A 15,284-nucleotide genomic window follows, 5' to 3' on the forward strand; every position below is an offset into this window, starting at 1 on the left:
CGATTCTGAAATTCCAATTATAGCTAGATGAAGTGAAGAGTGGTAGAGGAAAGAAAGGAAAGTGGATACTAGCTCTGGAATGTATGTCAAACACATCTAAAATTGTAGTTTCCACCACGAACAGAGAGCTATGTAAGTTAACACTAAACAGACTGAACACGATTAACACTTGTATTTAAAAGCTTTTGTTACCAATAAGATAACTTTTATCATTTATGCTTCAAAAATTCTCGGACAGGCTGAAAATAAGTTTATTCCACTGCAAATACGAGTCTCGAGGTGTAGAAATGAGTCTTTACTGTTTCCCTTCAGGTTTCTACGACTTATCAGCGGGGAACTACGACCTCTGTTTTGTGGTTCCAGGATTTGAGAACGCTATTACAAGTTTACACTACTGGTTTAACCCACAGAACCACAATGAGGCTGTGCTGGTGTTCGGCGATTCTCACGGTCAGTTAGTCAGTTGTTCACATGGAACATCTTAGAATTATTTACTTACTTAAAACTTACTTACATCTTAGAATTAGCTGAGCTGTGCCACTTTCGTGAGTTGTGTACTAAAACTGATATTTATGAATTATGGATATATTGGTTAATTGGTATAATTGATATGACTGCGAAAATCTATAATTTCCTTTTTCTGCAGGTCAAATAGGGCGGCTGATTTTCTCGTCACTTCAACAAGGATTGTTCGGGGCGGACACTATAAAAAAGTCTAATATCACCAGGAGGATTCTTATGCACGATATATACATGGGGAGGATTGACGGTTAGTTCAATATTGAAGCATAGTGTTTGGACTCTATTAATGAGTTAATGAGTTAATGGTACCAACATTATATTTATCAGTTACATATTATATTGGTTTGCTCAATATTAATTTATCCAGCAACTTGTGACTGTATTTACCATGTTACCTATACTCAGGTGTTAAACTAAATGTCCAGAGCATACACAAAGATTGGGCTAAGAAAGTTATGTTTGTCCCCAACTACGACGCCTTCATTTCATGTTCCATGGACCAGGAAACTTCACTTTATTTCGGTAATTGTCAGTAATTTTGGACTAGAATATAGTGATCTTCGTATAATTTCCTTGGAAATTCCTGTAGATTCTTTGCACAGCTAACAACTTATGTCTCCTTTTCCAACAGGTAACATCAACCATGTCGGAGAAAGAAAGGCTGGATCAGTGTTTTCTGTTTACAAAGGTGTAAACGCTTTTGACTTTTCCAAAGATTACATAGTCTCTGGTGGTCTGGATACTGTAATAAGAGTCTGGCATTACTCCATGATCAACAAACCCACCGCTATGATGAAGGTGAAATCAGTCTTCATAATGAAAAATAGGCGTTTAAATTTATATGAAAATATCTTCATAACCTGCAATGACGCCTCATATTTTTCTCAATTAAGTGATTTACATAATATATGTATATAAATATAATACTCCAACATGCCAGATTTTAGAATTGAAATGAATATGTGCAGGTTTTTATCTCGTATCTGCTTGTTTTTAATTAAAATAATTCCTTACACATTTTTCCTGAGCAGGGTCACTCAGCAGCAGTGGAGCACGTGATAGTATCCGAGCTAACAAACTCCATCATCTCCGTCTCCAAGGACACAGTGATAAAAGTGTGGGATCTCAAGGATCACGTGTGTCTACAGACGCTGAGTAAGCTCACATTCGGTGTTCACCCTGTCACATCAGCTTACTTCCACTCAGTTCACCACACGCTTGTTATAGGGTCTAAGAATGTATGTCATTAATACTTCAATTCATATCATTTGATCTTAGATAGTTATTGTACCGTAGCTTATAGCTGCAGATCTATCTCTTTTCACCCTTTAGGGAAAATGGTAAATTATACTTTAATTTCGGAGTTATCAATCAGGATAGGAGATTTGTAATGATTATTAAAAAGTACATTAAAATGAAATGATAGTTAATTTCTTTATTTTCTCACGTGACTTTATCATTCTTTAGTTTAATTTGGGAGTATTGGAGAGGACAATAAAGTCGCTAGTACACAACGTGAATATAAAGAGTCACCAGAAATCTGTCAGAGCTGCCCTCTACAATCACAACTTTAACCAGGTAACACTATATAGAAAGTTTTTTTGGATTTAATTTTCACTGGGGTTTTTCCCTGAAAGTAATGATTTTGAGGTGAAATCTTATTTTTTTGAATCGTAAGTTTAATTTTCTAAGCCGCGTAAGATTTCACGTTCCGTTCTCGTGATCATGGAACAATAAGCTAACTAGACTGCAGTTTAAGATGGATTATATTAAGTAATAACACATAATACTTGTCAGGTGGTCAGTACCTCGTACGACTCAATGGTTTGTGTGTGGGACCTGGAGACTGGGGAGAAGGTTATACAGGTAAACACTAAATCTTTACTAATACCCACAGGTACAATACTAATAAATGTAAACACTAAATCAATACTTTACTAGTACTACTTTTGGGGTCACATATAATTATTACATAATAACTTTTGGCCAATTTCTGACATTCTAACCAGAGTTTAATCCCCAGTTTTCACATTGTCATGGCACCAACGAGATTACAGCCATGACCTTTGACCCTACACATAGACGGCTCCTCACTGCTGGTAAAGACGGCACCATTAAGATCTGGAACTTAACAATGGAGCCTTGTTGGACGAGTTACAGGTCGGTACAGCTTCACAGTTTAGTGTGCAGTGATCTGAGAAACGACTATTGAATGGTAAATGAAGTTACATAAACTCTCTATATGTATATTCTTTTGGAAGTCAGTAACCATTTGTATTAGTAACCATTTGGTAACCATGAACACAGAAATACCTCTTAGAACGTTCATCAAGAGGAGATAACAGATATTGTGTGCTGCAAAAACACTTTTGTTACCGGCGGCTGGTCCAAACAAATCGTTGTTTATTCGTGAGTATTTGTGTATTCTTTAACATTTCGTAACATTTCGTAACATACAATTAAGCTTTCCTTACCAGAAACCTGATAGTTTTGACTTAATATTTGACCAGTGACCAATCATTAGGGTCACAGGTCACTGTGAGTTACACAAATCAACATCAAGGTGCTGGAAATTTTGAAAATGTCCTACCGGTAAGACATTTTCAGATTTCTGCTTTCCGCGGCCCAGATTTCACTGTTTTGACTGAATTTTTCTTGAATGACCATCTAGCAAGGTCACTGAGGATGGCACAAGACACGATTAAGGGGGCCGGGGTCTTCATCAAAATTCTCTCGAAATTGATTTCATAGTTGTTTCTGATAGAGGGGAGTGATATATATCAGCTGCTTTTGGTCCCATGGAAAAATATTGTTCCTAGCCGAAAATATCGCTGGTCAAAGGATTTTCAATCGCGCGTCCTGAAAATCGAGTCTAAAAATCTATCTTCTCCTACATTTTTTGAGCAATCACCCTGAAACTTTCAGGATATGTTCTAGGAATCATTTAGGAGAGAAGTATCCGATTGAAAATCGCTCGCGCAATACAATTACACATGAGCGCTGACCTTTGACCAGCGATATTTTCGGCTAGGAACAATATTTTTCCATGGGACCAAAAGCAGCTAATAGATATCACTCCCCTCTATCAGAAACAACTATAAAATCAATTTCGAGAGAATTTTGATGAAGACCCCCCCCCCGGCCCCCTTAAGGTGCTGTTCACTGCTGAAAGTTTTATTCCCAAAGAAATGTTTGATAAACAGAAATAAAACATCAGAATAGAAAAAGATATTTTGGAAGATTTTTGAAGAGAAGCTTTTCTGCCGTCTTCTTGACCGAAAATCGCGGTTTTGGCTGAATTTTTTATCAGTGACCATTCAGTGAGGTCGGTGAGAGTGACACAAGTCACCATCGAAGTATTTTTAGCTGAATATTCGGAGAGAACTTGTATCTATTAAGCCTTAACTTTAGTTTTAGGTTAGTACTTGTGATTCAAAAGAATAAGTAGATAAAGCAACAAGACAGTTTCTCAATATAAATAATAATTTCAGGGATACCAGAGGTGATGAGGAACCGGAGGAGAATCCACCCAGAGTATTCTCTGATAATCATCATACAGAAGACATTCTATCTGTATCTGCCTACAGGTACAATAAACAACATACCTAGATCTGTAAATATCCTCAATATAATATTTAGGTCACGTGACAGGAGCTGATAGTAACATTTCCTCAGGACCGACACTATTGCATACTCGATGTACGACGGTTCAATAATAGTGAGGAATGCAGGATGTGATATCATTCTCTGCAGACTCACCGCTGCTAAATGTACCCCTGAAGGTCAGACTCTAGTCTCTACGACACGTCATTAAATTATGTATTTATTTTCCTGTTTTCCTGAATGGTGTTAAAATTAAGTTTTAATGTTTTGAATACTTAGTAAATACTATAAGGTTTTTTCTTAAAATTCAAATAACTTCCCTGCAAGTAAATAATTACAAATAACCACAGGAGACGGACACTGTTCAGTGTACTATTCCCCCATGGCTAACACTTTTCCTGCTAACAACACTTCTCTAGAAGAACTGAAGGACTCTGTTCCTACCCTTCCTTCTATCAATATGTCTTCCAGGAGAATCAGCCACATCAAACAGAAGAGGTATTCTTCTTCTTGTCTTCCCTAGATTCGTATCTAAAAGTATCTAGATTCGTATCTGTTCGAGTTTAATTGCTATCATCTGGATTTGCACGGTAATAGGTGACTCTTGTAGCCCGATTGCTAACCTCACATTATAACCAATCGAAAGGTTGTGACTGGTGGTTTGCTTATTATATCTGGGTTGGGTCTCATAGTTACTATTCCCACAACGTGATGGTTAACACTTGACCAGGCGGTGCTCCAGTATAAACGCGGGTGTAAAAGCATTGCGAGTAAACCTCTCTGACGATGGCACACAGCACTTTAGTAAACAAAGTTTTGAGAAGAAACAGTTCGACTGCTCTGTCGACAAACTCTGCTTCTTAGATGTGAGTTTTTTATCAGTGTTGTATCGGGCGTTTTGTTTGGAGAGTATTTCTGTATTTATTTTGAAGTGTCCATGATATAAATAAAAGAACAAATTTTGACATAAATTATAATCAGCAGTGAGTACTTATTTATTTATTAAACAAAAGTTAAATCTATATCATTATTTTTTATACGCAATCAAAAATTATATTTCGAGTTTTGTTTATGTTGCTAAAATCTCCTGGTGCATCAACTTCTTCTCTTAGTAACATATCATTATTCAATCATTAAATTACAATCATAATTAACATTAATTAATTAACAAGTTACAATAATAATTAACATAATTAAACAATCATTAATCCCCTCAGGCACGCCCAACATCCTACAACACTGCTACATTGATATCAGCCCACAGTTACGGTATCATTAGAGCCTGGTCCTGCCGAGGCGGCGGTAAGTTTACTGTTTTGTTAATTACAATAATAATATTAATTACAATAACAAGTCATCAAATAATATCATTCTTGAAAAAAACTACCTGTTTGAAAAAAAAAGAAAACTTCAAATTGTTCTTGAATTGGCCACAACTTTCTTTCCACGACTAGATAAAACAAATAGATAAATAATTTGTTTCTTCGTTATGCATATTACATATAATATTGCACATATGTTCAGTTCCGATCTACCAATCTCGATTGTACTATTTCTGATGTTTTCAATATAACCTAGTCAGCACGACGTTGAATCATTCTTCTCCGTATTAGTGAGAACTGTAGTTGCAACTGTTTTCCCTGTTCTGTATTTCTTTAACCTCTCCCTGAAGTCCCCCGACCTCACCAACATGATCAGAGGATTAAGAGCTGACAAGGCACAGTTAGATAAAGGAAACTGTACGAACTCTAGATAATGTCTGACCACCACATCATGAACAGTCCAACTGACCGTCAGTGAGATAACAGAGATAAGGAACTGAGTCACAACCAGGAAGTTTATCAGACAAACAGTGAAACAAGCTGGACACTCTCCTCCTGGAGGGAGGTTGTTCTTTTCCCGCTCTTTGTGGTGACGACGTAGCCCTCTCATACTGGCACAAGCGCTGGTTACTGACACACAGACAGTGAGGACGTAGGTGAGGAGGACGAGGAAGAGAGTGGGAGTGAGGGTGTGGAAGTTCAGTACTTGTTGGGTGTAGATACACCAGGCTTTTGTTGGGTCGTAGATCACGTGCAGGACTATTGCTCCCGTCGTGATGAAAGCTGGGAGTTTGGTTGTTATTGTTATAAACGTATGTATTTTGGAATTTTGGATTGTGAACCGCTTACTATAAACGGTAAACCTGAGAATGGTATATTCTATTATTAAAAAAAGCGCCATGGATTGTAATATATAAAAATAAAACTGTACCTCCAGCTGCTAATATGGGCAGGACAGTCACATTCCTAAGTTTTAAGAAAGGTCTCAGAATAACACAAGATCTGACGACTCCGAACACGGCACCAATCAGAATACTCCACTGGAATAAGCTAGCTCGTATCACCGTGTACCAGATCTAGGGGGGAAATGTTTCAAATCGGAAAACTAATTTTAGTAATGTTAATGATCGGTTGGTAATTCTATAATTGCTCAAAAATGTAGGATGAAAGTTTTTGAATCCCATATTTTCCCTTTATCATGGATATATTACCTGCCAAGAATGCACATCGTAATCTAGACTCTCCAGATCCTGTACTAACAGCAAGTACAAAACATACGGGACTCCAACTAAACAAGTACAGAAATCATTAACCGTCAGGATCTGGAACAGAACCGCTGACACATTCTGCTTTTCTCTTCTGTAGTGGAAGAAGACGTAGGGGTTACAGAAGAATGACAGAAGGAAGAACAGGAGGAAGAACAGAGCGAAGAAGTAGTTTGCGAAGATGTCGCCGGGTGTGGCAGCGTGGAGTAGTTCTCCTGTTGTTTGGTTGTATATGTTGCCGAATATAGCCATCCTTTTGTAATAGGGAGTTGGGGTTATGTTGAATTTAACGTATTTACTTAGCTGCTTTAGCTAATATTTTATGTTTATATTTATTTAAGTGCATCTTTCTCACAGATTTCTTAAAGAGATACTCACAAACCTAGAGAAAACTCAACAATAAACAGACACGGGTTTGAAATAAAAATTTGATCTTCAGTCCTCTATAAGAAGGCGACATGAGACTTTGAAACATTTCAAGTAATGAAATGATGTGGATCCAAGAAACAATATATCCTAATTGTCACGAGCAACGACCAGCCACATAAAGTGTGAAGGTGTAGTTGTTAATGCAATCACACGGAACTATACGCTACCGTCAGGTACCGCATTGAATCATGGAAAATATAATTGAATCTTTTAGATAAGATAGCCGCAGAAATAACAATCAGACTTCAGAAACTAGTGATAATGAAAGTGGTGTCTGTAAAATCTTGTGTTAGGACCAGACGTCCTAACACAAGATTTTACAATTTTAGTCACAAAATTCTACACGTGTTTGGTACTAACTGAATTATTGCACACAACTGATCAGATAAACAGAAAAGTCTCAAGATCTTTCTCTGTTCACAATTTACAGCTGTTCAGTAATCAGATGATGAGGACCATTAATAGTTTTATCTAGTTTCGTCTTCGCGAGGATGAAATACGGGGCTAATTAGTGTTTTCGAATAAAGTTTGCTGGATCAAGGAAAACGAGAAATATGTATCAGACGAGAATTGCTAAATTATTTGTCTCACTTAAACTTGCCCTCCGTACATGACCAATGACCATTTGCACATTTGTAAAGTTGCAATGTACATGGCAGATTTCATATGACATAAATTTTGAAAAAGCAGCTGATAAAATAATTGAAAGAAAATTATGTTTATATAACAGTTTTTAATTAGCAACATAGAGTTTCACTCTCTGCCTCATACCTCAAGGTATCTCAACCGTTGATAGAGTTGAGACTAATTAATTACTAATTTACTAATACTTGGCAAACCGAAACACAGCTCCTTTGCTCCCAACATTAAACTAGAACAGTCACCGGGTATGAGAAGTTCACAAATAATAAAAATGTGACCGAATGACCCGTTTAATGACCTGTTTTGATGAATTGTATTGATTGTTCTGTATTTATCACGGGTATGAAAGAACAGTGTGGATTACCCGGTTTAAATAATCATTGATAAAGAACAGATTTATAGCGTGAAGAGTGAAGGCACTGCAAGGTTTCCATATTATAATGATTTATCATTAAAGTGAGAAATCCGAGACTAAGAATGTGAGCACCTGTGCCATTGCACAGAGCTTTGTTTGTCATCACAAGCCACATAATTTAATCAAGTCACCGTTTGTTTACTTTTAAATTGGAGATATATAATAAATAATGGAACCCCTGGCGTGTCCCTTCGCTTCGGCTGAGAAGGAGTTAACTATTTATCAGCCTTGAACGAACGTGTAGCATGGACGTTACCTGTATTCATAGAACTCACTGATATATTATGAGAAATTAATTTTGCAACTGGAGTAATTAGCAAGCGAGTGGGAGGACAACTTCTCACTCGCTCAAAAAAGTTTTTTCAACGTAACGATAAAACTTACAAAGTGATACCTAGACGTTGACCTAGAACTAAAATAAGATTAACATACATAGTTCTATTATGGTCATGTTAGAGATTGATGGGTCCCTTTTTTACTTTTTTCTAATAAATCATCCTGTGTTAGTGGAGCTATACTGTGACATTTGGATACATAGCTTAGGTAGCGAAAAATCACATCCTCCTCATAAAAAAGAAAAGAAATTAAAAGCTCAACCTGGAGCGAAACTATAGCCATTCTAATCAGGTGGAGCAAATTGGGTGGAGCAGGGCTTTGGTAAAAAAACTAAAATCCCTCAGGCAGTGCCAGTTATATCACGGAATTCTTGAGAAATTTCCAGTTCAATGATGCGGTTTTTAAATTCAAATATGTCTCAACCTGGTGGAGCCATCAAATTTAGACCTTAAAGCTGTCTCAACCCGGGGTTAGAATTGTCACTGGATTTCCATTCTTGTTTATTTGTAAGCTCCTGAATCTCAAGCATGTCACAGGATTAAGGTTTTATCCCATACCTAGTTCAACCAAGGTGGAGCAACAGGTTGGTTCAGTTAAACTACAAGTGTTGAAAATGCATTTTTTGAAAATTTGACAGTGTAAATATAAACTTGATATAAAAATATGTTAACAACCTCTATGGTGTTTAAAACTTCGTCCCTTCCATCGATAAGTGTCATGGTATGTGATATGAGTGTAAATAATTAGTAAATTAGCTCAACCCGGTGGAGCAACACCATGTTATACCATACCAACACCATGTTAAGATTTAAAAGTGCTCCACCTGACTGAGACATGCTGTTTGATGCCTGTCAGTTGTATTTAAAGAGAGTTGTGATAACTGAGCACCTGTTCTGATAATTAAAACTCTCAAATTATGATCAACCATGGTGGAGCAGTAAATAGAAAATCACTAGTTTACGTCTCTAATTTATGGTTTTGATGCAGATTGAACAGTAGAAATATATCAAAAACTGAGGCTCCACCACAGCTGATACAAACCCAAAATGGCCCTAAAACTGCATTAACTACAATCACAATTGTCATATCTTAATATCTAGCACGGCTAAAGGACCAGGGTTGCTCAACCTGGTGGAGCAAACGTCAACTTAGCGTCTAAAAACTTAGCGTCTAAAAATGTGTTTAAAGTGTTCCACCAGGTTGATACAGACATTTTCAACCCAATCAATGATTCCATCAGAAAGATATGATAATTGTTAACTCATTTTAATGATCAAACATTCCCAATTATGATCAACTATGGTGGAGCAGTAAATAGAAAATCACTAGTTTACGTCTCTAATTTATAAACTCTCAAACTCAGCTCTATTTTAATCTATTACGTATTACAAAAGTTCTCACGCAACACTCTGTAATATAGATTTAGCTCCCAGTGCTCCACCAGGTTGATCTAACTGGTCAATATAATTATTATATACCACTGTACTAGGATTGCTAGCTGAGGGGACAAGATATGAGAGGGATATTTAAGTCCACGGATTTCTTCCTAAATACAGTAACTGAAGACCCAATTCTGCTCCACCAGGTTGATCCCAGGGTAATCACTACTTTATAAATCACTTAGGGGTGAACTATTAAACATATTAGAAAGCTATAAGTTCGATTAGTTCTAATTTTAGTACTCTTAAAAGATGGTTTTAAACGTCCAAAATTTAGGCTTTTAAATACGAGCTCCACCTTTGTTGAGCAGTTTTTGGCAGTCTTAATCACCATAGTATTATGATAATTAGCGTCTGGAATAATATTCACAGATCATTAACCACCTAATCCCTGTCCGAGACAAGTTTAATGGAAAAATGACTGATTTTAAACAAGTCAAGTTTTAGAATGAGTCTGCTCCACTTGAGTTGGGACCTTATGGGACCTCCTAACAAAACAAATGGTATTAAAAAATATGTGCCATTGAGTTTACAATGAAGTTTTAGTAGAAATTATAATAATATGATCATTTTTTCACTTGGTATAAGTTGACCTATTTTACACTGGCCGCTCCACCTAGGTTGTACACCAAAAGTGTCTCAACCGAAACAATACGTGTTCCCATATGCCTTCTCCACCTGTAGACATTGATAAATACAGATATGCCACATCCACCTTCCCACAAGTGGAGCACTTTAATTGTGTTTTTTTGATGGTCACTGGCTCCACCAAAGTTGATATTTGGATTTTCTGATGACATGAATATGTAGAGAAGTGTCATAGGAATACTGTGGTGAAATATTTTCTGCAAGCAAGCTATAGTTTGGATTTTATGAAGTCATAACTGATTGACAGTGAAAAGTAGGTAATTAGTAGGGAAAAAAAGGGACCCATCAATCTCTAACATGACCTTATAGGTTAAAAACAAAAAGAACTTAACAATAAAAACTGTTGTGTTAAAAATAAAGGGTTTATTTGAATTTGCACAACAACTCGAATATAACCAAAGGCCTACATGTAACCTTACAAGTGCAACCATCTGCCGTGCAATACAATCGTGATATATGTGACTTACTCAAGAGACTCATTCAGGAGATGTTTGTAAAGATATCTGATATATTGCACTCTATTGTTCTAAGTCGCGAGATAAGATGGTATAATACCTATCAGTATCCGTCAGACACGAAAGTTGCATTGTTAGATCAGTGATAAATATGGGTTAAAGCATATTCTAAACAAAATTTAAAACAATGCAACACATATAATAATGGTATGATGTCTCCAGTGGCCACACCAATCGCAATGATCAGTGCATTTTTGATCCAATGAATATATCTAACAGATACACTTTATATCTATACTCCAAAACATTTGGAAAATAGTGGATTATGAATTGCTCAGTAACCCTCCTTTAAATGACGCACGGTGCGACTTAATAGCTCCTGGTATCACGACTAACTACTGGTTATTACCAGGCTCAGGAGCACGTGGAATCGTAAGGCTACTTCTAAACGGTGAGATAATATGGCTGCTATAATCACTGGGAGCTCACTAGTTACCCTCTGTATTTATACTTATAGCACCGGTCATGGCTGTAAATCTAAGATAAAAGGATAAACTGATTAAAACTAAGACAATTATTATACAACCGAGGAAGATGTGACGTCACAAGTTGTGGGTACAAACAGAGCGTTAGTTTATGGGAACGTGACTGTAATTACTACTGAATTTATTCATTAAAATTATTGTCATCCAACTTAATTCGTCATGATGAGTCAACGTAATGGGCGCGGGAACGTTTCATATGGATATATCCTGAGCCCAGTTGTAGGATTACGAGAGTTTTAATGAATAAATTCAGTTGGGGAGCTGGAGTCAATCTCCTACTCGATAATTTATATCATCATATTCATGCTGAACTCAACAAATTCATTCAATGCACAAATCTTACTAATATATAAAAGGAGAGTCCTAAGGCCCCGCCCTCTAGTTTACATATTATCATGAATGTTTATATAATATCACTGTCGACTGACCAGGTTCGATACAAAAACTGCGAGAAGTTAGATTAAGTGCAAAACAGACCGACCTATACTCACTGCTTTGTAAGTTGTAACCTATTTAAATGTCGCCATTATAAACAATTTAACATTTAAGTTTAACGCCAAATGAACTATACTGACTTACTGAGAAATTCGAGTTTTGTAGAGTAACTCACTTTTTATGCCGCATCTTAAACATAATATGTTTTAAAACTGGCTGGCAATAAAAGTGGCGAGGAAATATATGGGTTGTGACATTAGAAAAATGTGATGGAGGCTTCCATTGATTGGTCACGTTTCGGTATTGAGACAGGGTTCAGTCGGTGGTGGCAATCGAGCTGTGTTACCAGTGATAAACAGTGAAGAACTCAATTGTAAAGCTGTCATCATGCACTGAGACTGTCTTACTGGGAAATTGGAGGTATTGGAGGTCGTATAACTTTTGGAATCAACAACAGCATTTGAGAAAACATAGCGGTTGAAATTGAGTCGTTGATAATTGTTTGTTTGCGAAAATCAAGTGAGCGGTATGCCCATCAGCTGTAAGTGGAAAGGTGATTTACACTTCTTTGTAAAGTATTAGTAATCTTGTATTACGCAAATACTGCACATTTTCATTTTAAGTTCAAGTTCATTCCTCATAACTTTACTTTAACTTTACCTGGCTCCATTGTCATTTATTTCAATGATTTATGAAGTCCCGCATATTTCGGATTGATTAATTTCAAGGTTTTATCTTTGTTCAAAATATGTTAGTCTCACGTCCCCTCAAACGAGAACCGCTCTCTTAAGCACGGGTTCCCCGGTTTCCATCCCTTATTGTGATTCTCTAGTTGAGCAGAGAGCAGACCTGCATCATGATATGTGATTCTTAAATTCAAAGTTTGTCTGAACCAAAGTTCTAAAGTTCTAAGTACATCGACTCAAATCATCTTAATTTCAATGATGGCCACCTAATCAATTCAAAAGTCACTGATTAATTGGTGTCCGGTGATCTTGGGATAACTGGTCGTCTGTACACACAGATCTAAATAATTTCAGGAATGTTAGGACAGTTCCCTGTGATTCAGGGAGGGACAGCTAACGACAGCATCCACGCTATAACAACAGACTCTAGAACAGTGTACTGATTGTGGGAGATACTACTGGCTGGGTCTCGGTCAGTCTTCCTCGTTACAACTTTATAATTGTGAAAAACACGTTCAGTATTCCATTCGCTTGATTCCGCCGATATACTATACCGTATACAAGTAAAGCTACTTTTGGTTCTCACATTCCTACTTCCTACAATTTTCTACCTCCCAGGTGTACGACATATCAAAATGGTGTGTAGCCGTGCCACGTGCAAAGCGGTACACAACAAACGCCATGCACAGACAGCCTGCTGTGTTCTTCAGCGAGCCTCCCAAATCTGCTAAATTCCACTGTCATCTCAGTACGATAACAAATGTGGAGCTGGTGCCTGTAAAGAACCTCATTATTACCAGTAGTACTGACTGTTCTATTAGAGTCTGGACTCTTAATGGTACTTATATCGGTTAGTGGGAATCTGAATATTCTTTAATTATGTTAATGTTTTTACTATCACGGCCGGAGAAAAAGTAAGATATTCGGATTAAAGTGGGATTAAGAATACTAAAATGGCTTGATCTCCAACCCGACATTTAACCCGACATAAATTACCAAGTGGCGTCATAAAAGTATTTAAATGTCAGCTGGTAAAGTGGCCTAGAATTTACTGTAATCACCTAGAATATATTAGGTGCAAGAAGAGTTTTCTAGAATTCACTATGCACCATAATAATGATAATGTACTAGAATCTAAGGATCATTCAGGAACGTTTGGGCAAAGCAAGGAGTGGAAGCTAAGACCTACGAGCGCTGACCCCTTTATTTTACCTGACGATGTTAGGTCTCTGCTTACAGAAGATCAGATCAACAAGTTTAAGAGGAGAAAAAGAAAGTTCAACCCTTGGAAGTGAGTGAAAGTAGATCTCTTCAAATTCCACCAAAACAGTTGATCATTTACACTTTTATTCGCGCCGTGTATCTTTTCAACGTGGTACTTCAGTAGGTTACTTGTCAATTTAATTGGCTTTCAATTATTTTACCAGCGCTGAATTTGTTATTTTTGCAGGAGTGTGAAAGCCATCATGGCATTCACGAAAAATGCTTATCACCCGTAAGTTTTAAAGACGCTTTATTCGGATGATCATCGGTTACCTTTAATTTATTCTTTTAACTTTGAACTCTGATTAAATTTTCTGTTTACTCTTTTTACCATTATTACGTCCAGTAACGACAATATCGACCGACAACTTGAAGAAGATGAGGCTTTCAAAATAGCAAAGGACTGTGATAAAAGTTACATTCTTGGTAAAGCTTACCATAGGACAACGAGACCTAGGCAACCTATGGTAGGAACTTAATTAATAGCATTCTTGACAATTATGGGCAGGTTTGTTATGGCACGTGGCAGCGATTCATTAAATAATCCTGATAATACGATCTTGACGACTCTTTCTTCGTGTCCGTGTAGCTGTTGATGCTGTGTTCAGCTAGCTGACATTTTATGGCTACATAAGCGCGCAGATAACGGGGCGCGCGTCCGACTATCGAGACATTTTAATTAAAAGTTCGTTCAAGTTGTTAGCATTTACTATGACAGAAATGAAAAAAAAAGCGATATAAATTCATTAACCATAGCGATCTATTCAGTTTAACCGCTATTTATATACAATGTACTGGCCAATGGCTTAGATGTTATTGAAAATAGTGACCAGCAATCAGTAATATATCTTCATGACAAGATTTCCGAAACTTTTTTACTCCTGCTTGAATCCATCTCTGCGGAAGCGTACTTAAATCTCAAATCTGTGATAACTTTAAACTGACATAACATTTTCAGAGAACAGTTTCGGTGGGCCAAGAGTGTGGTAGTATCCTGGCTTACTCCCAATTAGACAACAAGCACATGACACGTGACCCGGTTATACCCTACCCACCCAATCATATGAAGGTCATGGGCAAAGAAGGACTGCCCAGATTTAACGCCCAATCCCTCGGTGAGTGGTTTGAGAGTTCATGTTATATTTTCTGACACATCGATCAATCTGTTGAAAAATGTAAGGTATTTATGAACATGCAATTATCCTTATCTTCTTGATGTTCGCACGGTCGACGTTTTGTAGCCTAATTGATATCTAACCCCGTCACTGGATCTCCAGAA

At 37.1% G+C, this 15,284-nt stretch overlaps 2 protein-coding genes across 2 annotated transcripts in view; one reads left to right on the forward strand and one right to left on the reverse strand.

Moving 5' to 3' along the window:
• Positions 1–15,284, reverse strand: part of LOC134819948 (short transient receptor potential channel 4-like) — a 219,816-nt gene that overhangs the window by 63,966 nt on the left and 140,566 nt on the right. The gene's annotated exons all lie outside the window — the stretch shown is intronic.
• LOC134819850 (WD repeat-containing protein 49-like) overlaps positions 1–15,284 on the forward strand; it is a 48,762-nt gene that overhangs the window by 28,102 nt on the left and 5,376 nt on the right. The window contains 22 exon segments of the mRNA XM_063830001.1: positions 24–132; positions 313–450; positions 647–769; positions 928–1,044; positions 1,154–1,320; positions 1,554–1,760; positions 1,990–2,100; positions 2,320–2,388; positions 2,546–2,648; positions 2,651–2,682; positions 2,843–2,931; positions 4,014–4,109; positions 4,198–4,304; positions 4,476–4,623; positions 4,856–4,991; positions 5,343–5,427; positions 13,097–13,176; positions 13,361–13,592; positions 13,892–14,033; positions 14,193–14,237; positions 14,352–14,472; positions 14,964–15,120. Coding sequence (XP_063686071.1) covers positions 24–132; positions 313–450; positions 647–769; positions 928–1,044; positions 1,154–1,320; positions 1,554–1,760; positions 1,990–2,100; positions 2,320–2,388; positions 2,546–2,648; positions 2,651–2,682; positions 2,843–2,931; positions 4,014–4,109; positions 4,198–4,304; positions 4,476–4,623; positions 4,856–4,991; positions 5,343–5,427; positions 13,097–13,176; positions 13,361–13,592; positions 13,892–14,033; positions 14,193–14,237; positions 14,352–14,472; positions 14,964–15,120 — 2,614 coding nt within the window.

This window comes from Bolinopsis microptera, chromosome 8 (assembly GCF_026151205.1).
Source record: "Bolinopsis microptera isolate Bmic1 chromosome 8, MBARI_Bmic_1.0, whole genome shotgun sequence".
Taxonomy (NCBI): domain Eukaryota; kingdom Metazoa; phylum Ctenophora; class Tentaculata; order Lobata; family Bolinopsidae; genus Bolinopsis; species Bolinopsis microptera.